The sequence below is a fragment of the Artemia sp. Qi Xiang Cuo genome, chromosome 3 (genome assembly GCF_049724085.1).
Source record: "Artemia sp. Qi Xiang Cuo chromosome 3, ASM4972408v1, whole genome shotgun sequence".
NCBI classification, from domain to species: Eukaryota; Metazoa; Arthropoda; class Branchiopoda; order Anostraca; family Artemiidae; genus Artemia; species Artemia sp. Qi Xiang Cuo.
In genome coordinates, this window is record NC_142796.1 from 60,971,626 (window position 1) to 60,999,597 (window position 27,972).

The 27,972-nt window shown below is 37.0% G+C and overlaps 1 protein-coding gene and 1 non-coding gene across 7 annotated transcripts in view; one reads left to right on the forward strand and one right to left on the reverse strand.

Annotated features, from left to right (window-relative positions):
• Sarm (sterile alpha and armadillo motif) overlaps window positions 1-27,972 on the forward strand; it is a 287,951-nt gene that overhangs the window by 191,414 nt on the left and 68,565 nt on the right. For 5 of the 6 annotated variants that reach the window (XM_089086326.1, XM_089086327.1, XM_089086329.1 and 2 more), the window contains 2 exons: window positions 7,201-7,355; window positions 18,018-18,119. In XM_089086326.1, the coding sequence (XP_088942452.1) occupies window positions 7,201-7,355; window positions 18,018-18,119 (257 nt within the window). Of the gene's footprint in view, window positions 1-7,200; window positions 7,356-12,969; window positions 13,537-18,017; window positions 18,120-27,972 lie in introns of those variants that run through there. The other variant, XM_089086332.1, reaches the window with a different exon arrangement.
• TRNAS-GCU (transfer RNA serine (anticodon GCU)) lies at window positions 2,075-2,156 on the reverse strand. Its single transcript has one exon. It is a non-coding gene; the product is annotated as a tRNA-Ser (tRNA).

The window sequence follows — 27,972 nt, forward strand, 5'->3', positions numbered from 1 at the left end:
TGTAATTATTAATGGTGAAGATTGATGTTTTGAAAATTTTTATATGTAGGAATGCCATCTAGAAATCAGAAGAAGCATGTGACTACTTGCCTATAAAGATAAATAGTGGCAAGAGATCAATTTTTGACCGGTTTCTATTTTTGTTAGACGAACATTTTTTCATTTGAAAACATAAAAAAAAAATTAAAGCTGCATTCTCTATAATTGTGGAGCCTAAAACAGGGTGTCTGTTTTGTTTTATAATGGCTCTTGCTCTTCCAAAAGTTTTGCTCCTGTATTTTTTTTCAAATATTGCATAATTCATCTACCCATCTGTTAAGGTACGTGCTTGGGAATTTATAGTGAACATAAACTAAACCAATAAAAATTAAAGCCAATACAATTTTATGAAACCCCGAATGTTTCGGCAAAGACCTCAGCCAACCCGTGTTCAGTTTAAGAAGTATACTATAGCAGGGGCATGGAACCCAACGACAGTTGGGTTTCTTAGAAGTACGTTTGAACAAAATGTCATAAAATGAGAAAAATGAAAAGTGTGTAACGATACAAAACTTTAATACCCCCCCTCCCCCTTTCACCCTATAATGTAAAACTTAGTGTAGCTGGCTATATATTTTCGTTAATAAGCTTATTTCTTAGTTTAAAAAAAGGACTAGGTGCCTTGATATGGCCTTGAAGCTGCTAATCTAATCTACTGTGTAACCGTGAGCTATTTTGCAATGGATTAAAAGGGTTATCGAGCAAAAAAAAAAGATTACACTGAGTTTACAGACCCTCCTTCGGTTTTGGAAATCCCTTATCTCCTCTCCCTTAAAGATTAGAACTGTTTCTACCTAAGATTTGTATTTAATTTAAGGCAGAGATTTCCTGCCTTTTTTTTAGTAAAGTTCCACCTATACATCTCTTATTCTCTAGCATCCTGATGCCACATCCCTCTGTGACGCAATTTTCTCCAGTCACTGACGGAACTTCATTCACTTAATAAAGTCTAAAAGATCATAACAAAGAGAGTTGAAACTGGCGCTAATGTCAACGAAATAGTCACCAACGTCATCTAACGCTAGGTGTTTCTTGACATTTTTCCCAAGCTTTGTAACTGAGTTCTTTTTAGAAAACGATATCTGACACTTGTTACTATACCACACTAATATTATCTTATTATTACACCGAAAAAATGCAGAAAAACGTCAAGTGCTAGATGGCGATGGGGATTTTTTTGTGTAAACTCTAGCGCAGGTTTTTGCTCTGGTAAGTCAATCGTACTTTTTGGGTCATAACTTAACCTGAATAATTCTTGGACTACCCCGCTGAGAGTAACTGCTACAACTAATAATACTGCTAACTACTCATAGCAGCAAAAATTCCCCTGAGCCCAACACAGCTACGCGCGCTGCTCCTCCACCGCGATCTATTCAAGTTTCCCTCTTTACCCTCCCTCCCCCCCAATTTTTCCAGTTTCCCTTAAATCTTTCTTTACGACCTCCTCCCACCCGATTTGGGGAAGATCTGCTTTTCGCTTGGCCCTAGATGGTTGACCGAACAAGACAATCTTTGGCAATCTGTCATCCTTCATCCACAGAACGTGTCCTTACCATCTCAACCTTTCTATTATTTAAGTCCTGAACCATTTTTTTACTGTTTAAAATACAGTCATTCAGACAGGTACCCAAAACAATCGAAAGTAGGATCGCTTTAAAGCGAATTATACGCACCTGCTATGAATCTAAGGGATATTAATTGAGCGGTGGGAATCGGTCGACTTCGTTTAGATTTAGTTTGGAAACACTTGGTCACCCGTTTGTTCTTGATATTGTTTAAGATTAATAATTTATGATAGATAATTGTAGAATGATAATGTAAAATTGTCTGTATTGATCCTTGTCTTTCGATTTCACTTAATCTTTATTAGTAAAAAAAAATCCCAAGTGTTTAAGTTTTGGGTCTTTAAAAATATTAACAAATATTAATTGTTTCAAATATTAACATTGATGGTTTAGTGTCAAAAGTTAAAGCGTCACTTGTAATAAAATCCCTTTTTAGTTTAGCCACGATTCATTGCCGGCCAGTAAAAAATCGACGAGGATGGGATTCGAACCCACGCGTGCAGAGCACATTGGATTAGCAGTCCAACGCCTTAACCACTCGGCCACCTCGTCCCTGGTTACGAGAAGCTTAATGATTATTTGCGGTTAAAAGAACGGATACATCGTTGTTAGTAATTAAATTATTCACGTTAAAAATTCCATGAGAACGTGCATTAGTGTTTATCATCGATGTACTATTTGTTTACAATTAATAAAACTAGAAAGGTGGTAGTTGTTAGGATTTGACTCAATTGGCGGTGTATATTGTTGATGCAAATAACGAGGTTTGGGACAAACTGATGCAAAGAGCATCAGAAAACGTATTTTAATCAATACAAGACATTGAAAAACATCCCGTTTTGGTGCACATTTCGCTGAACATCTTTGTGTAATGTATAAAGGTACACCCTCAGTGCTTCCCTTCCTAGGCTAAATCATCTTGATCCCTAGGCTGGGCAGTAGGGCACCTTCGCCATTCCACAAGACTTGAAGGAGGCATCTTTGTAACAAAAAAAAAAAAAAAAAAAAAATTAAACCTCATGGCCTGAAATCTTAAGACTTCTAGACAACATAGTCGTGTAAGAGGGGGAGGGATTCTTGGCGATGACTCCATGTCCAAACTCAGCCATGAGACCCGAATACTCCTAATTAAGCCTCGAATGAAAGAAATGAACCAAGTGAGAGAGATACCTTGACAAAATCCTAACATCGTAATAAAATAAACAAGATAACTTAGGTATAGGAAAAACTAGGATTTTATTATCAAAGAAGAGAATTTTAATTAATTACTATTAGTTATTTCCTTATAATTGAAAATTCAACATTTATTATTCACAATCAGAAATTAAAGATCAATTCTTGTTTTTGTATTGGCTAGAAGTGAAATTTCATAATTGTTGAAGAAAAGGAGGCATCATAACTAATATAACCAGGGTGACAGTCCTTGATTTAAATAACCTAATAATATTATTAAAGAACTTGGGTATACACCCCTTTGCTAGGATTTAACATAATAAAAATAAGAAATAGCAAGGAACATGTTAGACTTACATCGTATATATAAATACATGCAAGAAGATTGAGCAAAGCCATAACGCCAACTGAGTTCCTTGGTCTGGTCCACAGTTTATATAATTAGCAGTATGATCATTCTCTATCTCACCCATTATAAAAACCCGGTCTTCGTGAACAAAAAGCTCCTCCCACTTATTTCTACAACGATGAGAATGCAGGTTAGTCTGTTTCCGTCTGTTTCCATTTCCATCAAAGTGCATTGAAACAAACGGAAACAGACTAACCTGCATTCTCATCTTTGTATAAATAAGTGGGAGGAGATTTTTGTTCACGAAGACCAGAAATAATCTGCGATAAGCTTACTGGGTATATTCTGTCTACTGTGGTCTGGTCAGTGTCTCTCTATATAAAAACATGTATCCTCCGGTGTGCTACCACTTCGAACAACCGTCACAAGCACAAAACGTCATTTTATTAAAAAGGAAAATCTGTCAGAACATCGACACGTCAGGACATCGACAGTCATAACATCGACACGTCAGGACATCGACAGTCACAATCGCTACCCGTCGGAACGTCGACAGTCATAACATCAACGCGTCTGTCCATCGACAGTAAAAATCGCTACCCCGTCAGAACGTTGACAGTCATAACATCGACAAGTCATAGCATCTAAAAAAAATTAGATGCTTTTTTGTGTCGATGTTATGACTGTCGGCGTTCTGACTGTTAGGGGTTTTGACGGATTTTCGTTATCAAGAATTTTTTAGATGTTATGACATGTCGATACTATGACTGTCGACTTTCCGATGGTTAGTGGATCTGACGGATTTTCGCTATAAAATTTTTTTTAAGTTTATACAATAGTAATAACTGTAGGCCTGTAATAGTTTAGAAACAAATTTCGGCTATATATTTGCACATCCGGGGGGTGGGGGTAAAGTATAGCATATATTAAATACGTAACCTAACCTAGGTATCTTCCCCCCCTAAACCCCAAAAAACTAAAGTTTAAAAATTTTACATGTTATGACGTTACATGTTATGACTGTCGACGTTCTGACGGTTAGTGGTTCTGACGGATTTTCGTTCTGAAATTTTTTTAGATTTTATGACGTGTCGATGTTATGACTGTCAACGTTTTGATGGTTTATTAGTTCTGACGGATTATCGTTAGGAAAAAAAAATTGATGTTATGACGTGTCGATGTTATGACTGTCAACGTTCTGACAGGTTAGCGATTGTGACTATCGATGAACTGACGTGTCGATGTTGTGACTGTCGACGTTCTGACGGGTAGTGATTTTGACTGTCGATGAACTGACATGTCGATGTTCTGACGGGTAGCGATTGTGGTTGTCGATGTCCTGGCGTGTCGATGTTATGACTGTCGATGTTCTGACAGATTTTTTTTCGATGTTGTTATGGATTTTGTCGATGTCCTGAACGTAGTAGTCCTGACGTGTTGATGTCCTGACTCCTTCCCGTATCCTGACGTGTCGATGTCCTGACGCCTTCCCGTATCCTCCCCTTATTTGCCAAACAAGTGAAGCTAAATTCAATACTTCTAAGAAAGGGTGTGTCTATGTTTGCAAATAGGTTTATCGGGTTCAATTATACTCTGAAAGGGTATTGGTTTAAACTGGATTCTAGCAAATTCATAGCAACTCGATATTAATTCTAAAATTAGAAGGACATTTCTTACAGTCGTAAAAAAAATAAGATCCCGAACGCGGGGAAGTCATTCCAATTTTGTTCTGTAGGGGCTGAGCGAAGATTCAGTAATTTTGTTGAGAGTGTCATACCGTTGAAACCGCATTCTTATCTCCGTAAAAGACAAAACTTCCGTTTATATCACACATTTTGGGACCTCAGTGGGACATTGTACCCTACCCCTTCGCAGAGGTACTTACGTGTTGTAGCGACCACACTTTGTTCTTGATCTCTAATGAAACGGTTTTCTGTGTCAACTTGGGGATAATCAGCTTAGCTTGAGCGAGATAAAGAACTATGCAGGTATATTTTAATTGAATATTCAATATATAGATATGGTTTTAATATAAAGTGTTCTGGGTGGCCTGCTTTCCATAATTCTCGGCTGTAGTGTCCATAGTTTCGTTACTAAAGTATTATATTCTGGTATATTTCATTAAGATTCACCTAACTTCACTTCTTGAGTGTGGTCACTATAACATGTAAGTACCTGATTTTCTGCTGGACCTCTGTGACCTCGGGGATACTGGTACGTTATAGGGACACTTTTATATATTGTACAAGGAAACCAGTCACGAAAAATCCGTCAAACAAGCTTTTCCCAAGAGACCGCTATACATAAATGACTGCAAAGCCGTGGTTTCTCAATGAGTTACAATTGTTTTTGGGGTTTAGAGGGGGAAAAAGGTACCTAGGTTAGGTTAGGTTACATATTTAATGTATGCAATGCTTTACCCCCCTAATGGGCAAATATATAGCCAAAATTTGTTTCTAAATTATTATATTTTCATTCTATTTTATTTTATTTCATTAGCATTAACCAAACTTGACTTTTTAGAAGTGTCCGTATAAAGCACCAGTACCACCTTGGGGTATTGCAGGGTTGTGGGCAAATAGACATGTGCCGTATATGCTGTAAAGAATGAACAAACAATGTAGTAAATGGCTGTAATGTTTCGAGGACATACTCGATGATGACATACTCGTGTCATATTTTACTATTGTTTATGCGGCCCTTGTTCCCAAACTGAGCCATTCATTGAAAAATAAGGGAGTCATAATCCTCTTGCACGTTTCTCCACTTAAAAAAAATAATAAAGAAAAAAAAACATTTTCAGGTAAAGGGTGACATTAGGACCAGTGGCAGTACTAGCCTGTCTTGCGCGCGGGGCAAAATATTGATAAGCGTAAAGTTCCCCCAATACTGTCCCAAAAATTTCAGGCCAAATTTCAACAAAAAATTTCATTTATCAATAAAATTTTCCATTTGTTTAAAACCGATTTTCTTACTTTAGCCTCTGCAAAATTATTAGTAGTCTCGTCCCTATTGATTGTTTCTAATTTTATTCGGTCTAGGCCTAGGCCTACTTGCGTTTTCCTTAAAATTCGACTTCGAATTGCTTAAATTTAATCTACTTACTTTTATTTTCAAGGAATAGTGATCAAGATATTGGAAAGGTGAAAATTTTGGATTCATTTTCCTTATACTTACCACCAACTGCCCCAGTTACTTAATTTTAATAAAAATAAAACTAAAAAACTACAATACGATTATAACCGTTTAATTGTTTATTTGAAACTTTGCGCCCCTTAAATTCCTGTGCCTGGGGCAAGTGTCCCCTCTGTTTACCTTCTCTAAAACCACCTCTGATTAGGACACGGATCAGCGGAGATCTCTTTCAGAAGACATACCAACTCCAAAACTGTTTGTCAAAATTTGAAAAAAGTAAGTATAGATATTACGTGGTTTTCACCTTTCGTAACGGAATGCCCTTCATCTCCCCCTATGTGCAAGTTGACCTGGTATCACGAAGGTCAATCAGTGAAGTTAAGCAGTGGTTTGAGTTATTTTGATTAGTGGCAAGAAGGCCGTACCCAGGGGGGGGAGGGGGTTTGAATCCCTCCCTTGAAATGTTTGTCCGACTCGTAAAAAAGTAATGAAAATAGATATAAACAATTTTTTATGCGTTTTTTTTGTGTACCCCCCCCCCCTGAAAAAAAATCCATGAGTAAAACACCCTGCGAAAAAAAAATCCGGGGTACGGCCTTGAGTGGCGACGAAGGTTTTATAGAAAGCGTTGTTGTAGAAACTTCAAAAAGGGCTCATTTAATTGGAAATTGAAAGGGCTAGTGTCCTCTTCAATAGTCGAAAGTAATTGGAGAGCAACTAACCCCCTCTCACACCCACCATTTCCCCAAACACGTCCAATGAAAATTTTGAGACAGCCATTTTGTTCAACGTAGTTGAAAGCTCTAGAAATTATGTCTTTGAGGATGAAAAAACTCCCCAAAACTAACTCCGTTACTGAGCCTGTCCCTCTAAGTGCTCCTATAAATATGTCTGTATAATTGTTGCACCAGTTTATATATCCTAAATATTACGTTTCAGGCTACAGTTCAGAAGAAGCAGTTGCCAACCATTCGCAGAAGAAAACGTTCCAATCCGACGGATTGCGGTATGAAGAGAAGTCTGCTGAAGCAGCTATGAAAGCACGCATCGAATTAGACGGCCTAAAAGCAGAAAAAATGGCAGCAATGAAACAGGTAGGCTACGTCTTTTGTCTTGTTCTTTTTTTCGAAGAAGCTTGAGAGCATCGGCTTGATTGGCTGTTGCATTCGTTCGGGGTCAGATATAGTTTTGAAAATCGTCTCCACCCTCATGCCATTCAAATGATGATTTCCAGTGAAATTCTTACATTACAAGTTAGAATAACTACTGATAAATATACATGTTCAGAATCGAAGGGGCGCCGATTTTCAGTAATAACTATACCAAGTGGCGATTGCCAACTGTGGTGGAACTGTGCCACACATTGTAGAACTGTATTACACGTTGTGGAACTTTGCGACACGTATGGCGCCTGGAGATGTACCCCAGGCGGTGACAAGTTTGTGACCCCTGGTTCAGAGCCGAAAGGAAAAATAACATTCGAACCTGATTAATATCCTATCGCTTTGAAATATAAACTTTGCGGTTTGCAATACATTCTTTGGTAATTTGCCCGTAGACTTCTCACTGGTTTACTTTTGCGTGGCTTCAGTTCGATCCTGGATTTGATTAATAGTTTTTCTATTCAGTGCCTATAAGATAGTCCATAGTAGTGATTTAGTGTGGTCTTTCCCTTAAATATCTGGCGGTTTGGTGTTTATAGGCCCTAAGTTGGTCCTCGATTTAATTACGCGCAATAGTATTGACGTCACGGTATTTAAACTGGAAGATAAATTTGCATAATTTTTTGGCATTAGATTGTTTTATATAAGGTCATAGAGGTCAGTTTGTTTGATATATCAGGGGTATTCCCTGAAAAAGGGGGTCTTAAAGACCAAAAGGTCTATTTCATTTATTATTAAGAGGGGGGAATTTTTTACTGATCCGTAGAAAATCCATGGGCTTGGGGTTTCCTCCCTCTGGGAGACTCAAAATCTATAAAAATACAAATTCTTGTAGTATCTGGATTTTTCTCATAATTTTTTTTTTCAATAATCCCCTCTGATATGTTTCTATGAAGGAACTCCTCTCCCCCCTCTTGCCGATTGTCTTTCAAAGCCATCTGAATTGAAAGCCCGATTATTTAAAAGGATCCAGACATTAATGAGCTTATTCTTTTTCGAAGCATCCTGATAAAAAAAAATATCACACTGCTCTTGTGTTAGAGAATTTTTTCTTGTAGGAACGCAAGGACAAATTATATATCTGTGGTGAAGGAGCACTAGTTTTAAAAAAAAAGTGCAAAAACTAGCCAATTGCAGAGTAAAATATAAGAAACTATGAGAGAAATATGGATATTTCGGGAGGGGGCACTGACCAGGAGCCCCTTCCCCCGTATACATGTCTGATGTCAAGGGTGCGTCCAGGATTTTGTTCGGGGGGAGAGGGCACAGTAAAAAGCCTTAGAAACGCATCAAAAATCGGTTTATAAGCATTTTTGTTACGTTTTTAGAAGTCGAACAAAATATTGGGAGGAGATTTAAACCCTGTAACCTCACCTCTAGATACGGAAACTACTTAAAAGACCAGAGAAATGCCATATATTTTTCAGATTACTATCTTTTCGGCTGGGGGTATGTATAAGACCCATTTTCCATTTGGTATCTTCTGCAAGTCTTTAAGAATGTTTATTTTTTCTGGAATCCGTCTGTTTTAACTATTCAACTTTCAGCAATGTTTTGAAGATAGAAGTGTCCGTGATTGCTTTTTCTTTCAATCAGCCGAACTTGAACGGTTGTACTAATCTGGGTTTCAAAAGAAACTGACATTTTTCCGTTTCACTTGTAACAGGCTTTCTCACTACGAACGTGATTTTCTATGCTAAGTAGTAACGCTACGTTAAGCATAAACTTTCACACTTAAACAAGCCCTTTCACACTAGGCCAACGGGGCTTACGTTTGAATTAATTCCCACGCGACATCTGAATTTCATATTCCGGGCGAGCCGGAGAATACCTGACACTTTTACAAGAAAAAGAAAGAAAGAACAATTTACGCTAACATAAAATTCGCAAAATCATCTCTTTCATCGTCAAAACGTCATAATACCATTATCAAACTACTAAAAAAAAAAAAAAAAAAAAAAAAAAAAAATGAAATTTTGAATGGAGATGAGGATTCAATATCTGATCACAGGACAAGTTTGTAGATCCATGTTAAAAATTTATCAATTGCTCATTCAGAAATTCCTGTTTGTAGCTGCTATATTGACTTATCCATAACACAACATAAACTTACGAAACGTTAAATTGTAAGCCAAGCCTACTTAGTACTGCCTACGTTACAGACAAAATTTGCTTGGCAAGTGTAAAGAAATAGCGAGACATAATCATTAAGGGGGATGCCAAACGTTCCATTTTTTAAGAAGCACTGTTGTCTCCAGGTTATTCTGGTCTGTTGTACGAACTAGCCATCTATAGTGATGTTAGTTATATCGTTGGTTAAACTAGGGTTTGTTCCATTAAGTTGCTAAAACTAGGCTTGTTCCAGTAAGTTGTTAAAAACCTTACAAATCCCGATAAAAAAGGTAGCATATTATAAACTCTTTTAATAGCAGTGGTGTTAGCGGAAATTATCATGCCTAAGTCAGAGTCAGGGATGTAGGGGGATGGAGGAGAGCTCTATTGGTTCAAAAATCACTGTATTTTTACACCCCCCCCATGCTCAATATAACTTGCTTGTTTTGACAATTATGAGCTACTACCGAAATCTCGTCCCCCAAATTTCTTGGTTAGATGCCTAATCGTAGGGGCAGGTTACTTAACAAGTCCGTATGATTTTCCCTTAGAATCCCTGTGATGCTACTTCTAAAAAGCAAAAAAAGGGAAGGAACCGTCAAAACAGCCAAATGTTTGAAAATTCATATGATTCCCAGAGACCCATACCCTGGGCCTCCCCCTCTCAGTTCAGGTAGTCCCTTGTGCTTCTATTTCGATTCTTTCTATTGTTACGTATTAAGTATAAGAAGTTTTCTGCATAACGAAGTGTAGAAAACTGCTGATGCTCTCGCTAGTACTTTGCAAGACAAGCTTATTAATAAATATGGAAAATCCAGTGCTAATTTATTCGAAGCCCAGAAATGATACGTCACGTAACAGTTAATTCATTCAAAAAGTGATGTAACTGCAATAAATAACCTGTTGTTAGCTTTGGAAAATCCTATACTTGACTGCTTTTTCTTCTTGATAAGTAGTCTAGTCTCGGACTTGTGGTGAAATATGATATATGGTGAATCTTACTTGGCTTATACATGACAGGGAAATTTAAAATATATTTGTGAAGCTGGGGTGGGATTTGTGGGCAATTCCTATTCGGAAATACGAGTTTTTTTATACTGCTCGTGGCTTTTATTTGACATAGTGATTTCAATATGAATATATGGTATTAATAAATAAAATTCATGTAGCCTTTGTTTCCTTAATTTAATAAGTTATATAAAAATGAATATCCATCAAATTCAAGTTGTATATGAAATATACAAGGTCACTTATAGTGGGGAACAACGTTTAAGGCCCCTTAGAAGACTAAACATACCAAAGTGTAACATTTTCCAACACTTGGAAAAAGTACGATGCCCCTGGCGTAACTTATTTTATATTTTATATTCCTGGAAATTTCGTCTCCCCCCTTATTATTCAAATTTTATTTGCACGAAAATATAATTTAATAAAGAGCTGGTTGCGTTATGGATAAGATTTAAGATTTATATTAAACAAACTAAATTACTACCCTCCTAAAGTTTCGGGGGTTGACCGGACGAAGAAGATATTTTGGTATTCTTTTGAACTGAGATTCTTTAGGTATGGAAAACCTAAGGTGTGACGAGCCTAAGCGTGCGATGGCATGCTTCTAAACAGTGACAAGGGAAAATAGAAAAATAAGAGTAAATATAACTGAATAAATGAAACGAGAGACCTTTTCTTATTATTTCAAGAGCTGAAAATTAGGGAATGAAGCCTTATATACATAACAGGACCGTATCAAGTTCTACCCGGTTTAAGCCTCACTGTAACTTTTGTCGACTCATAAAAAGGAACAAAAATGTAAATAAACGAATTTTTGATGCGTTTCTTAAGTTTTTGTTTGTATACCCCCCCCCCCCGAACAAAATGTCTTGATGCATAACATTACATTTTGTGTTTCGAAACAATATAGCATTTTGTTCTCCCTTTTTTGATTTTTGTTTTAATGAGCCGGTATACTTTCAGGTGCCTTACCCCTGAGATTTAAAAAAAAGACAATACAAACACAAACACGCTGCTCTACTAAAAATAATTCGAAAAAGGCTGACTTTGATATAACTAGGTATGTCACAAAAGACAAAAAAAAAAATTTGCTTGGGTAACTTAATCAAATTTTACTATGTGTGATGAAACATAGATTAAGCTAAGGTTCTTGTGAAGCTTGTGTCTTTGGTATCGTTTGAATATAAGCGGGGACTGAAGTACCAAGGACATTGAAAACCCAATTTGGTTGTTTTAAATTGTTAAATCAGCAAAAACATAGGCACCGAACTGCTTAAAAGGGTGTACTTTAATGGTTGTAGTTGTCTGTACTAAGGTTGTACTTTAACTTCCTTTAAGGCTGTAGTTGTCTTTGAGAATCTACAGATTGGTAATGTTTGGAGTTCTTACAAATGAAAAGCTTTGTCAAGCTTCACTAATTATTTTTGCCATTTTTTTACGATGCTACATGGCAACACTGGCAAAAATGTGGCACTGCGGTAAAAACTTCATAATTTTGAAACAACCCAGAAAAAAGTCTAGAAAATCACTGTTTTCTGGTATAATTAGACCTAAAAAGATGGATTCAGGATCCAAAAAGTTTTTTATTTTGGTGTCAGCCCGAAAAAGTGGAAACGCTGCTTTAGGGTGATTCAATGTATTTTAATTTTCTGTTCTTGCCTTTCTTCAATCATTTTCGTTTTTCTCTTTTAAAATCTGTTAGTGGCTAATTTGCAGTGGCACAAGTAATTATTTTGTCTTACAGTAGCCATTTTTCGATAGCTGAATGTTTCCATCTGCAGAACTAACCTTTGTTAATAAAATATGGGGGAGCGAACGAGATACAGAGAAATAAACATGAAGGGAAAGCTAAAGCTTGTTTACTATTACAAATAGTCTGTCGATTCCTTGAAATGAAACTGAAGAGAAGTAAAAGAGAGAGAGAGATATGAAGATAGAGATAGAGGGAAAGAGATAGAAATGAAGGTTGAGGAGAATAAAAAAGATTATTTTTAACTACAGATAGACCATGTTTTCAGGTGACGAAAGCTAAAATAAATAAAAAATAAAAAAAAAACTGAAAAATGGAGAGAAAAAGTTGCGAAGGAGAAAAATAGATTGTTGGCTATTGCAAATTGTGTATCAGCGCCGTAAAGACAGAGCGAGAAGACAAAGAGAGAGAGAGAGAGAGAGAGAGAGAGAGAGAGAGAGAGAGAGAGAGAGAGAGAGAGAGAGAGAGAGAGAGAGAGAGAGAGAGAGAGAGAGAGAGAGAGAGAGAGAGAGAGAGACAGAGAGAGAGAGAGGGAGGGAAATAGAGAAATAGAGAGAGACCAACAAAGAGAACTGAAGACAATAGAGGAGCAAAAAGATTATTGGCCAAATAAATAGCCTATCGATGCATTGAATAGAAATTTAGAAGCTAAATGGCCTAAAAATCACATTGACTACCAGATTCGCTATTCAACAAAATCAAGTGTTGAAAACTGAGGGTTATTTAAAGCACAAAAAATGTTGGTCCTTTAAGTTGAGGGTTCTGTTCCCCCCTAGGCAGTCTAAAAATGCAATATATAATGCGCAAAAACGGGTTTCCCGCTAGGGCAGTTTGAAATTACCAGGCTATGAAACTGAAAGAACATATTAAGTATGGAATGAAATGTCGCTCACAAATCATGCACTTAGTATGTTTTAATTTTGAACTGTTACCCCAGACTAAATATATGATAAATGTCTCACATGAAGAGATTTTTAAAGTTGCAATGGTAGATGCCCAATATATGTAGCAAGGGAACCTTGGAATAGTGAAAAGTACAAATGATTTCTACGTATGCTTCCACGGATGGATGAAAACGACATTGAAAGCTCTGCATTATATTACCGCTCGAGGAAATTACAAAGAACAAAAAGTGGATATGATGTTAAACTGAACTGGGTATCCCCTCAGGTCTCACGAGGAATATTACTTAATGGACATGCAAATCGCAGGGATAATTCTGATATAAAGCTGATACCAAGGGCAAGTGTCGTTGTTTTTCTACTTCTGTTAATTACGACCAAAAATTTGGAAGAATTATTATAAAGAATGAAATCAACTTAGAAAAAAAGTGTATAACTAGATACTGTATTTTGGTAGGGTACCCACCAAGTTTTTCTTACGTGTTTCGAGTCTATTTTAAAAGAGTATGAAATAATGAACAGGTACCTACGCAGGAATTTTATCGAGGGGTGGAGAAAATTGTAGAAAAAACTTGAGGTACTCTTGCATTATATGGGCCTGTCACGAAATAGACAATGGAAACCAGTCGCGAAATAGACCGAGACGCGTGATGAAAAACAGGTTTACGCTGCTTAAACAAAGGGTTTCTCTCTCCATGAACTATATTTAAACTGTTGTTTTTTTTGGGTTTAGGGGGGGGGAGGTACCTAGGTTAGATTACGTATTTAATATATGGTATACTTTGCCCCCCCCTAATATGCAAATATATATCCCAAATTTGTTTCTAATCTATTATATATTCCTCCTTTTTTATTATATTTCATTTGCATTAACCAAACTTGATTTTTTAGAAAGGCCCATATAATGCAAGAGTACCAAACTTGATAACTTGAACAAGAAGTTCCCAGAAATTCGAGAAAATTTAGAATTTATAGGGCTCAGGTATTTATACTCCCCCCCATCGTGTACGTTCCTGATACTAAACATGAGGAACAAGTGGAGTATTGGAACATTGCCTTTAATTCATGTATCTTCAGGTCAACAGAATCAAAATAAAGAACTTAATCCAGAACTTGTCGCCTCAATCCAGCGTATTGGCAAAAAAAAAGAGAGACTAGATTGTGGTCAATGCTTCGTCGTTCAGGTTTTTTTTTTCACCCTTCTTGTATAATCTGAAATTAGGAAGACCTATTATGAACAGTAAATTAAAACTACAAACAAGCAGTAACGATGTTCATTGCGAAGGTTACCTCTAAGCTCCATTTGAGGGTTGGCTTTCTCTAAAAAATTATTTGCACCATATGGCGCGCGCGAAGTGCTGCGGTACTGTGTCAAGTGTGGCGGAGCAAGTAAGGCATATGTTCATGGTCTTTCCTGCTGATAAGTCCCGTGTCGTATATAGTCACACTTCGCCATGCTGCACCGTCTTGCACCATGAATCACTTCCACCACATGCAGCACGTACCATATGATGTGTATAATTTCACTGTCCTCAACGGTTACTGTAACTGTTTAATTGCACAACAAGCACAATTTTAATATTATTTTTTTTACTTTGCTTTAAAATAATGTTGTTCCAGGCACCATGATTTATGAACCTCCTCCGCCCGACATCAGCATTTGTATTTTTCACATAATTTCCAACAGGTTTATAGGATTTGCAAATATTTCGTGTTAATTTTTATTAACACTTCCCCTTACCCCCTCCTCCTGCGAGATAATTCCTGTGCACAGGCTTGTTACCATCCGCTTTTTTTCTATCGACAAAAGATTAAAACAGCGACTTGACCGAAAATGAGCTATCTTAGCCGAATCTTATCTCGAGACTTTCCTCAAGTGGGCAATTCTTTTTTCTAGCTACAGTACCCTATCTTGTTTTAGTCATGTTTAATTTGCTTGCGAAAACTTCCAATTTTGAAGTTTATTTAAGGTAATGAGATCTAATTCTCTGATATTTAATACTGAATCATTAGGACTTCAGCGAATCTAAAAATTAATCGTAGCCGCTAGTTCGAACGTTTTTTTGTGTAATGTATACAATTGCTATTAGATGTGTTAGTAATGACTGTGCCATACTCAAAGGTCGTAAGACAAACATTTATAACTTCCCCGAAGCTGCTATATTTCTAAGATTAGGTCCTCCAAAATTCAAAAAAAACTGTATGCCCGATTCCGGTTGCAGCAATAGCTGCAGTCAAGTAAAGAGCAAATTATGACCCACAATAACCAAAGTTTACAAAACGATACTTAATAAAATTGTCTAATGGGAAACATTTCCCAACTGACACTAGTTCTGGGATAATTATATATATTTTTTTTTTACTGAAACTAAGAGGTGACATTAAAACTTAAAACGAACAGAAATTATTCCGTATATGAGAGGGGCTATCCCCTCCTCAACGTCTCGCTCTTTACACTAAAGTGTTTTATTATTTAAATAAAATAGAGTTGTGAGAAAGAGTCAAACTTTAGCGTAAAGAGCGAGACGTTGAGGAGGGGACAGCCCCTTTTATATACGGAATAATGTCTGTTCGTTTGAAGTTTTAAATCCTAAAATACATAGTTATTATATTTTCGACCATGCTGAGCAAAATGGCTATCTCAAAATTTGATCGGGTGACTTTGGGAAAAAAGAGCGTGGGAGGGGGCCTAGTTACCCTCTATTTTCTTGGTCACTTAAAAATGGTACTAGAACTTTTATTTTCCGCTTGAATGAGCCCTCCCGCGATATTCTAGGGCCACTGGGCCTTTAAGATCACCCCTGGAGAAATAAAACACGCATCCGTGATCTTTCTTCTAGCAAAAAATACAAAATTCCACATTTTTGCAGATAGGAGCTTGAAACCTCTACAGTTGGTTCTCTGATACGCTGAATCTGATGGTGTAATTTTCATTAAGGTTCTGTGTATTTTAGGGGGTGTTTCCCCCTTTTTTCGAAAATCAGGCAAATTTTCTCAGGTAACCTTTGATGGGTAGGACTAAACTTAATGAAACATATATATTTGAAATCAGCACTAAAATCTGATTCTTTTGATGTATCTATTGGTATCAAAATTCCGTTTCTTAGAGTTTCGGTTACTATTTAACCGGGTCGTTCCTTACTTACAGTTCGTTACCACGAATTGTTTGATAATCTTGATCCAGATTTTTGAGGTAAGGTAAATATATTAATATAAGTAGTTACAACAACTTCGACTTTACTTTTTAACATCACAAATAATTAAATAAAGGTAAACACTTTCGCACTGAAGAAAACCTGTGAGGGTGCCAAAGTCCGCCTAACTACTCAGCTATCAAATTAATTATTTAATTAAATCAAACCAAACGAATAATCATTATTATTATAAAAGAAAAATTGATTTTTTATTTTGATAGAATATTGATTTTGATTCGTATATTTTCCGTTGATTCTGCGGTGTATTCAATTTGGGCTATAGTTATTCTACTGTATAAAGATAATGCTCCATAATCTTTACTTATGTTCCATAGCTAGTTTCCTCTGGTACTATCAGGCGCTTGCATAGTAATTTACTTTAAAATGTAAGTTAATTAAACTCTCAAAAGAGCCCTTTCCTTGATCCCATGACTTACTCCAAAATATGGGAACATTTGTACAAATCTAGGAGGGGCACTGGACCAAAAGCCGCTGCCATGTATACGCGCCAGGACAGGCTCATATGCAGCAATAAGCCGCTGCCATGTATACCGCTGCCATGTATACACGCCAGCCTCATATGCAGCAGGCTCATATGCAATTTTTTCGGTATTTAATTTCTGATCGTTTTCTTAAATAATGCTGGGAAATCCGGCGCCCCCTTCATAGCAATATCCCTTCCCCCATAAAAACTTCCTCCATTGAAAGATCCTCCCACGTAACCCCCAATCCACCCCCCCCTACCAGAAAAAATCCTCCCTGAAAACGTCTGCATACTTTCCATAATAACCAATACTGTATGTAAACATTGGGCAAAGTTCATAACTTGCAGCCCTTCCCCCGGGGACTGTGGGGAATTAAGTCATCATCAAAGACATAGTTATTATATTTTTCGACCATGCTGAACAAAATGGCTATTTCAAAATTTTGATCGGGTGACTTTGGGAAAAAATGAGCGTGGGAGGGGGCTTAGTTGCCCTCCATTTATTTTGGTCACTTAAAAAGGGTACTATGACTTTTAATTTTACGATCACTCCCTGGGGAAAAAAAACAACAACAAAAAAACAAATAAACACGCATCCGTGATCTTTCTTCTGGCAAAAAATACATAATTCCACATTTTTGCAGAAAAGAGCTAGAAACCTCTACAGCAGGGTTCTCTAATACGCTGAATCTGATGGTGTGATTTTCATTAAGGTTCTATGACTTTTAGGGGGTGTTTCCCCCTTTTTTCGAAAATAAGGCAAATTTTCTAAGGCGCGTAACTTTTGATTGGTAAGATCAAACTTGATGAAACTTATATATCTGAAATCAGCATAAAAATTTGATTCTTTTGATTTATCTATTGGTATAAAAAAAATCCTTTTTTTAGAGTTTCGGTTACTATTGAGCCGGCTCGCTCCTTACTTACAGTTCGTTACCACGAACTGTTTGATTGTTCTTGTATGCTTGTTCTCTGCCATTTCTATACTTCAAGAGTCAGGTCAAGATCACATATTATATATAGCCATGGAAAAAAAACCATTCGAAAGCAAAAATGGCTAAATGTTTGTATAACATATTTTGGCCTGGTCGCGTCTTTTTGTTTAAAAGATAGTTTCTAACTTGTTATTTTTTCAAATTTCAGGAGCAGAAATCCCTTCACACAGGAGATGTTGCAAGCCAAGAAACGAAAAGTTCTTCCTCTGCTTCAATGAAACTTCAAAGTGATAATTTTACTGCCGAAAAGGTAGATTATTTCCTAAATTTTGACAAAAATGTATTAAAATATAAACATATTACAGTCACCTATTACAGTCGAATTATTTTCAATTCCCTTGGAAAAACCTGTCTAAGTCAAGGAAAAAACCATGCATAACTTGAAATAATTTTTCGGTTTCATTTTACCTCTGTAAGTCGAAGTAACTCGAAAATCACCTCCATAACTCGAAATCAGTAGATATGTCGCCATTAAATTTTCACTTTACCTCCATAAGTCAAAGTTTACCTGTATATTTTGAAGTTTTTTCAACGGACCTCTGTTAGTCGAAAACCTGGTAAGCAGGTTGCAACGTTTAAATGCGATTTTATACCTCTGTATCTCAAATTTTCATTTGGGTTAACTCTATAACTTGTTACCTTTATAAGTAGAATTCTATGTAGAATGACTCGAACTATGCATAACTCAAACTATAGGTAAATGGAAGAAAAATCGTGGTCCAGTGAATTTCGAGTTGGCGAGAGTCAACTATTCCATATATTCAACCAAGCACGCACACAAGTTTATTTTGGAGACAAGGTCAAGCTCGTCAACCCCTGTCCTCCCTCAGAACTTGTGGACGTTACAAATATCGAGAGAAATATGGAAAAATTCCAAAGCAGAGGAACTCAGGCCCTAAGATTCGCCACCCCTTTTGTGTACCTGTCCGAATAGAACTAACACAAAGCTTATACTGTATCATGAAGATTTGAGTGATTTCCATTTAATTTATGTTTTGAATGGATTGATCACTCTAAATGTGAAAATTATGGTAACAAAGAAAACTAATTAAAAGGAAAAGGTTTTGAAAAGCTTATGGCTTGGATGGAGGGTGAATGAAGGTGAATGGTGGGGGGGGGGTGAATGAAGGTAGTGCATTTTGAACCACAGTTTTAGTTTCTCAATTATTCTCTTCCTTTTCGGAACTAGCCATTTTTTGCATGATAAGCATTGTGGTAACCTATACATGTTGCATATTCCAGATATTGTGAGTTTTTTCCGTTCACCATGTTGGTAAAAAAAAACGAAATTTCGTGGATAGGTTTGACGTTATTGATATAGCATCTCAAACAAATAGTCAATGAGAACTTGATTTTGTCAACGATAGTTTATTTCTGAATAAAATTCTCTTTTTCATTTTTTTCTTCGTGAAGTTGGTTCAAGAGATTTTTCGTTAAATAGTATATGCAATCATTTTTGTGGCTTACTTTATTTCACTACTGTCGGTACCTCGCCGTTTTATTAGTATTTTCGGTGGGTAGATTATTGAGGTTGCTCGATCAATTGATCTAACTCTCCAGTAATATTTACAGTTTATCTGATTAAAATAACATCATTCATAAGTACGATATACAATAAGGTTTGAGGTTCAGAGTGAAAGGCTGTCTAATATATTGCTTAAATAAGAATCACTATTACTACTACTAGCAACTCCCTGCAGCACCGAGCCGCCTGAGGCCCAAACAGCTTCGCACGCTCCTTTTCCACCCAATCTATTCAAAGCTTCACTCTTTATTTCTTAATGAACTCTTCCCCCTCACCATTCGGGGAACATCTGCTTTTTGGTCTACCCCAGATGGATCGACTAAGAGAAAAATCTTTGGTATTTTTTGTTTTTAATTAATTGCTACCATGCCTCCATACCTCTTGCACCTGTGCATGTCAAGCGTTGCAGTACGAGATCCAGTGCACCAACAAATACCTCTGCAGTAATTTTTTGTCCCTGTTATGCAAGGCCGTATCCAGAGAGATCTGAGCTACGGTGTTTGAACCCTCCCCCGAACAAAAATCCTGGATACGCTCTTGCTGGTATGGTTCAAGAACAAAGAAAGAAAACAAATAAGTACGTGGAGCTATAAAGTTCTTTATCACTGTACGCAATATCTTCCTGTTCTTGTTGTGATATGTTGTGAGCTAAGGATAATCGAAGAAAGCCAATCAATCTGTGGTACTAGCAACTTCTTTATTATTTTATTAACCTTTGTTCATGTTGTGATCTGGTCAATTGAAAAAAAAACTATTTAGCTCTTATACTGTAAAGCTTAAGCAATTTTTCCTTGTATGACCCTGTTCCCTGAGTAGCTTCTTGTTCCATTGCGACCTGTTATCAAACAGTTAGTGGTAACGAACTGTAAGTAAGGAGTGACCCGGCTCAATAGTAACCGAAACTCTAAAAAATGGAATTTTAATACCAATAGATGCATCAAAAGGATTGGATTTTTACGCTGATTTCAAATATATAAATTTCATAAGGTTTAGTCTTACTTATCAAAATTTACAAGCCTGAAAAATTGGCCTTATTTTTGAAAAAAGGGGGAAACACCACCTAAAAGTCATAGAATCTTAATGAAAATCACACCATCAGATTCAGTGTATCAGATAACCATAGTGTAGAGGTTCCAAGTTCCTATCTGTAAAAATGTGGAATTTTGTATTTTTTGCCACAAGATCACGAATGCGTGTTTATTTATTTCTTTGTTGTTTTTTTTGTTTGTTTTTTTCAGGGGTGATCGTATCTACCCAGTGGTCCTAGAATATCGCGAGAGGACTCATTCAAGCGGGAATTAAAAGTTCTAGTGTCCTTTTTGAGTGACCAAAAAAATTGGAGGGCAACTAGGCCCCCTTCCCCGCTCATTTTTTTCCCAAAGCCATTCGATCAAAGTTTTGGGATAGCCGTTTTGTTCATCGTAGTCGAAAAACCTGATAACTATGTCTTGGGGGATGACTTAATCCCCCCAGTCCCCGGGGGAATTGCTGCAAATTGTGAATTTTGCCCATTATTTACATATAGTATTGGTAATTGCGAAATATATAGACGTTTCCATGGGGGATTTTATTGGTGGGTGGGGGGGATCGGGGGATGGGGTTACGTTGGAGGATCTTTCCATGGAAGAATTTTTCATTGGGGAAGGGAATTTTCCATGAAGGGGGTGCTGGATTTCCAAGCACAATATAAAAAAACGATAAGAAAAAAAAAAGTTTTTTCAACTGAAAGTAAGGAGCAGCATTAAAATTCAAAATGAACAGAAATTATTACGTAGATAAGGGGGTTCTCCCCTCGTCAATACCTCACTCTTTACGCTAAAGGGTTTCTAGTACTTTCAAAAGAGCTATTTATTTTAATTAAACAGATTTTGTGCTTCAGGGGTCATTCTTACAGAATTGGAACACAATTAGAACTTTAGCGTACAGAGCGAGGTATTGACGAGGGGGCGAATCCCCCCATATACGTAATAATTTCTGTTCGTTTTCAGTTTTAATGTTGCTCCTTACTTTCAGTTGAAAAAACTTGTTTTTTTTATTTAATAATGATCTAAGGACAGTTAAAACGAGTTACTCAATACATAGTGGTAAAGAGTTCCTTATCCCTGGATTGACAGTTGCCTCGTATTTGTAATCAACGACTCCTAGTAACAGTCGTGAGACGGGAAATATGCACTGTTGGCGGAAGAGGGTTAAAAACGAATTGCTTGCACCGTTGCCCAAATGCAACGTACGTACTGTTGACCGAAGGGGTCGGAATCAAAGGCTACCCACTATTTGCTGAAAGGCTTTGGATACAGAGCCTGTGCACTTGTAAACGCTATTTCCGAAAAGGATTGTGAAGTCATCCTCGAAGGCTCATTTTTGGAGGCACATTTCTTTTTTGAACTTTCTGATTAAAATCAACTCATATACTAAAACTTAAATCGGATTTCATTTGGGTTTGTAGGCGTGTCTGAGGATACAGGGGCTGTTTAAGGAGTATTAAGATGCCCTGTGATTGACTTACAATCTTCAAAAGGGCACTTTTTGCGACAAGAAAGGACTATTCCCATTTGTATTTAGCCAAACAATCTGCACGATGACCTCCATGAAAAGATTTAAATGGGAGGTATGTGGCTCTTTACTTAGTTATTGCTCATGCATTGACTAAGATAACACGATCTCCCCCCCCCCCTCAGTAGAGAAGCCCTCAAGATGTTTGTTAAAATATTACATTATACGTGTGTACCCTATTAAGTAACAGTATATATGTTGTTTCCAAATTCCTTACAAAAATCGTTTCTAGGGATACCTTTTTTTTATCAAAAGAAGCGCTTTAACCCCCGGATGTAAAACCTGTGTTTAAAAACTTGCCCAAAACAAATAAATTGAACAAGAAAAATGACGAAAGAAAGGAACCTGAAATGTGAAATGGACTTACTGCATTTGGGAACCTGTTAGTCGTATCATCCATACGATATCGTGTTATACATACTATCTCCTTGATATCTTATTAGTGTCCAGAATGAACCCTTTCAAAACTTTACTAATGAATTGACTTATGTTCCATGAGTTAATATTGATCGTTCTCTGCACTGAGAAACGTCACCAGCTTTTAAAAACAGTTCACCAGGTGAAGTTGAAAGGATGACTACAAAAAAGAAACAGATTTTCAAAAGAAGGGTATGTTAGTTCGTTTATTGCTGTTGTGGGCTAAAGAGGTGTCGCCATACAGGATGCCCTTTGAATTTAGCCCGAGGGGCCAAATAGTTGCCCTGAATGCACTTTCAACCCCTCTTACCCTCTATAAAATTATACTCTGATTATCTCCTTGAAGGTCAGACCTATGTATCTCGATAGGCAGTAATAGATAATATATTCAAAAAGATTCTTTTTCTTTAGCTTCAGGTATATCCATTAACAAGTCAAAATTATGAAATTACTTGTACGTTTATGGAATTTAAGAGTATGAATGAGAACTTGCATATCTGAACAATTTATATTTACTGAAAAAAAAATCCTCTGCTGAACGGTGTATATTTATTGAAAAAAACAACAACTAAAAACAGAAAAAAACGGTTCTTAGGCTTAGTATGTAGATTCTTTACGTTTTCAATGTACGTTTGCGTTCGTGTTGGTTTTCGGTATCTGAAAATTCAGTTTTGTTTGTGTAAATCTTTTTTTAAAGTTTTCTAAAGTTTTATTAAGGCTTTATTTGTTAAAGTTTTATTTGTCGCTATATCTTTATTTTCAAATGTCTAAAGACTGTACCACTAATATGACTGCACTAATGAAAAGCCATTATTATGAAAACTCTACTGGAGTTATCAATTTATTATATGGATGAGCCCCTCCCCATACCACGACAGCGGTTCGTTATTGTTACTCGTGTAAAGAAAATCACATAAAAATATAACTGTGCATTCTTTTCTATAAAAATTAAAAAAAATTCTTATTTCTGATGTATAAATTTTCTTATATGAGTTGAAACCTTTGCTCCAACAATTTTGAGTTGGTCTCTTAGGTTTAATTTTCATCAAAATCACGCCACGTTTCCGATGTGTTTTCTCGCTGTTGTGAAATTATACAACTATTCCTAAGCTCATCAATTCGGATTACTTTTTTGAAACTCGTCAGTTTTATATAATTGGGATCAACAGAAAAAAAAGCATTCTTTTAATGTACATGGTCTTTCAAATATTCCTTTTTTAGAGATCCAATTTCTGTTGACGACGGTCACTGGCAAGTCTTTTGCACTGTAAAAAGCAGCTTTAGGGCAGCAAATGACTTTTCCCGGTCCAAATGTCTTTTGGCTACCTGGAAATTACCTTTTATGATTCTTATGATTTTTATATAATTTCTTGAATCTTACTCTATATTAATTAAAAAGCAAACTTTCCACAAAATAAGTTTTTCAAAAAAAAGTAAAGAATGAAAAAATTAAAATGAATTAAAAATGAAAACCGAAAAAAATCAAATGAATTTACTGATAAAAATGCGCATTATCAGTTTAATATACATATGCTAATGTTTATTCCTTAAAATATTATTTAATTTTTTATTTTTTAAAGTTGTAAAAGTGAAAACATTTAAATGAATTTTTTCAGTAAAGTAAATATTATGTTCTAGCTTTTATAAAACATAGGGGTTTAGAACCCTACTCATATTAATTTCTGCACGTTTTGAGTTTGACTCTGTTATTTATTTTAATTTCTGTTTGTTTTTGGGTTTCATTTATTTCCTGATTCTGATTTGGGGAAGTTGTATGCATTGAAGATAAGTTGACGTTATTTTGGTTCAGTTTTGGTTTAATGGAGTTCTTTACTTATCTTCCGAAAAAATTGTTTTCTGGAAAAAGTTTTTTAATTAATTTCTATTTGTTCTTCGTTGGCATAACCTTGTTCTGGGAAAAATACTGAGCCTCTTCTAAAGTTAAACAACCATCTCGTCCATAAAAACCTTCAATACCACCTGGAAATCACTTACAACCCTTACCCCTAGTCGCAGGGGTCTGTTTAAACCCCAAAAGCCTTGCTGTATGATATTTAAACTATTTTAAATAGAATGGCTAGCTAACAATTTCTATTAAATGAATTTCGGGATAATATGACGTGTACTTGTACTTGTACTTGTGGCGGGAATCAGGCGTTTCCACCTCGCCCGGCATCGATGATCTTGGAGACCTTCTTGGACCATGTTGAGCGATCTTCTGCCAGCTGCTCTGCAAAAGTAAGCCACTGAGTTGACCATCTGTGTCCGAACTTTCTGAATCCCCCGATAGGTTCAAGGTCTGATTTGGCCAGGTTCCACCAGTTTTTCCTCTGTCCTCCTTGGCGTCTCTTCCAGGAGCTAATAGGTTCGGCTAGAAGTATTTGGCGAGGTAAGTATTCTGGCGGCTTCCGTAAAACATGGCCCAACCATTTCAAACGGCGTTCTTTAATAGTGAGCGCAACATCTCTCTGAATATTGCACATTCGACGTAAATCCGCGCTGGAGATACGGTCACGCAGCTGTATTCTGAGAATTCTTCGCAGACAGGTATGCTCAAACACCTTCAGCGTATTCTCATGCTGTAGTTTTACCGACCATGTTTCGCATCCGTAAAGGAGAACGGTGCGGACTAGTGCCATGTAGATTCGAACTTTCGTTCGGACACTGACTTCGCGGCGATTCCATAAGGGTTTCCGAAGGGAGGCAAAGACCGTCTGCGCTTTCTGTATTCTCTGTTGGATATCAGCGTCGTGTGACCCGTCAATACATATGTGGGAGCCTAAGTATGTATAACAGTTGACTTGTTCAAGCTGAACTTGGTTGACAGTTAGTGTGAATGATCCTGCGTCGTCGTTAATATCCATGAATTTCGTTTGCTCTATGCTGACTTTTAACCCAATCCGGTTTGTCCAGGTCACCATGTTGTCAAGCATGTTTTGAGCTTCTACGGGGTCTGACAGGAGGCCAACATCATCCGCATAATCGAGGTCAGTCAGTGAAAGATTCTGTCTGATCTGAACTCCTGGATAGGACGACAGTGCATTTTCAAGCACCCAATCGACGCAATAATTGAACAGAGTCGGAGAGAGGACACACCCTTGTTTTACTCCGAACTCAACCAGGAATTCTTCAGTTTCTTCACCATAGACTCGAACTCGGCTCACTGACGCGTCATAGTATGCCTTCATCAATTCAACAAATTTCAGCGGCATTCCGTCATTCTCTAGGATCTTCCAAAGTTCCTGGCGAGTGACAGAGTCGAAGGCGGCAATGAAGTCCAGGAACATCAAGATCAGGGGTAGATTGTACCTTTCAAACTGCTGGATAATGAGGTGAAAAACGAAGATATTATCAATACAGCCTCTACCTGGCCGAAAGCCGGCTTGATTTTCTCGGGTTCTTTCCTCCCTTGCCCCTTTGAAGCGGTTCAAGAGTATAATCCCGAATATTTTGACCGCAATGTCTATAAGACTTATTCCGCGGTAATTTTTGCATTCGGTTTTATCTCCTTTCTTATAGAAGGGGAGAATGACTGATGTCTTCCAATCTTTTGGGAAAGAATTGGTCCTCCACACTTCTTCGAGAATGCCATGGAGCTGTTCAGCAAGGGACCTCAGGGTATTGTTTGTACACTTCCGGGGGGAGGCCGTCTTCACCTGGGGCTTTGTGGTTCTTCAGGGTTTTGATTGCTTTTAGTATTTCGGCTCTGGTCAGTGGGTCGAGCTCGACGTCATAGGGTTCTCTAGAAACGGCAGGTGGGAAAGCACCAGGAGCAGATGATGGGGATGGGCTTAGGAGGATCTGAAAGTGATCCTTCCATCTTGCTAAGCGCTCCTTCTGACAACTGATGATTTTTCCTGATCTGTTTTTGACTATTTCTGAGACAACAGCTTTCTTACCAACGGACTCTTTCAGGATCTGGTAAAGCTTGCGGGTATCATGTGAGCGTGCTGCTTTCTCTAACGACACGGTAGCATCTTCCCACGTTTGGCGGCGGTCCAGAAAAACAGAGCGTTTTACCTGTTTTCGAAGCACTTTTGGTTCTTCTTTAGGGCTACCCATTTTTTTTCTTCGCTCACCGACTATTGATAGGGTCCTAATAGTAATCCAGTGCTGTCGTTTTAATTTTGCTACGCCTATGAAAAACAAGGCCGTAAAATTCCAAAATTGTTTAAATGTATACCCAATCTTATCGGGGGGTGGGGTTTAATCAGAACTGAGGGCGTCAAATCGGTAAGTCAGTTCCAAATTGAGGGCCTGCCAAACTTCTTTGTCTTGGAGCTTACCGATGTCGAGTCCGGCCTTGGGTTGGTTTTTCCTCCGAGTTGCAAGACGTAGCAAAATTTTTGCAGCAACAAGCCTGTGGTCAGACCCAGACTGCGAGCCTGTGTCCGCGCCGTTGTAAGAGCGAGAGTCCTGTACGGAGCTTCTCCAGCGCTGGCGTACGAGAATGAAGTCTATTTGAGCCTTAGTGACACCGTCACACACGTGTGTGTGTGTGTGTGTGGTGGGGGGTCTTTCAAATATTCCTTTTTTAGAGATCCAATTTCTGTTGACGACGGTCACTGGCAAGTCTTTTGCACTGTAAAAAGCAGCTTTAGGGCAGCAAATGACTTTTCCCGGTCCAAATGTCTTTTGGCTACCTGGAAATTACCTTTTATGATTCTTATGATTTTTATATAATTTCTTGAATCTTACTCTATATTAATTAAAAAGCAAACTTTCCACAAAATAAGTTTTTCAAAAAAAAGTAAAGAATGAAAAAATTAAAATGAATTAAAAATGAAAACCGAAAAAAATCAAATGAATTTACTGATAAAAATGCGCATTATCAGTTTAATATACATATGCTAATGTTTATTCCTTAAAATATTATTTAAATTTTGATTTCTTAAAGTTGTAAAAGTGAAAACATTTAAATGAATTTTTTCAGTAAAGTACAAATTATATTCTGGCTTTTAGAAAACTTGGGGTTTAGATCTCAACTCATATTAATTTCTGCTCGTTTTGAGTTTGACTCTGTTACTTATTTGAATTTCTGTTTGTTTTTGGGCTTCACTTATTTATTGATTCTGATTTCTGGTAGATGTATGCTTGGTAAGTTAGTTTATTCTAATTTTGTTCATTTTTGGTTTAATGGAGTTCTTCACTTTTTTTTAAAAAAATTATTATGTTGAAAAAGTTTTTTAATTAATTTCTGTTCGTTTTATATTGACATAGTCTTTTTCAGGGAAAAAGACTGAACCACTTCTAAATTTAAACCACCATCTCTTCCATAAAAACCTTCAATACCACCTGGAAATCACTTACAACCCTTGCCCCTAGTCGCTGGGGTTTGTTTAAACCCCAAAAGCCTTGCTGTATGATATTTAAACTATTTTAAATAGAATGGCTAGCTAACAATTTCTATTAGATGAATTTCGGGATAATATGACGTGTGTGTGTGTGTGTGGTGGGGGGGGGTAGCTGCCCTCTGATCAATTTGACTCTTAAAAAGAGCACTAGAGCGTCTGATTACCAATACAATGAGCCCCCTTCGAAGTTTATTTGACCATGCTTTCTATAAAAAACTATATGTGCCCCCAGGGCATAACTTACAACCTTTGCG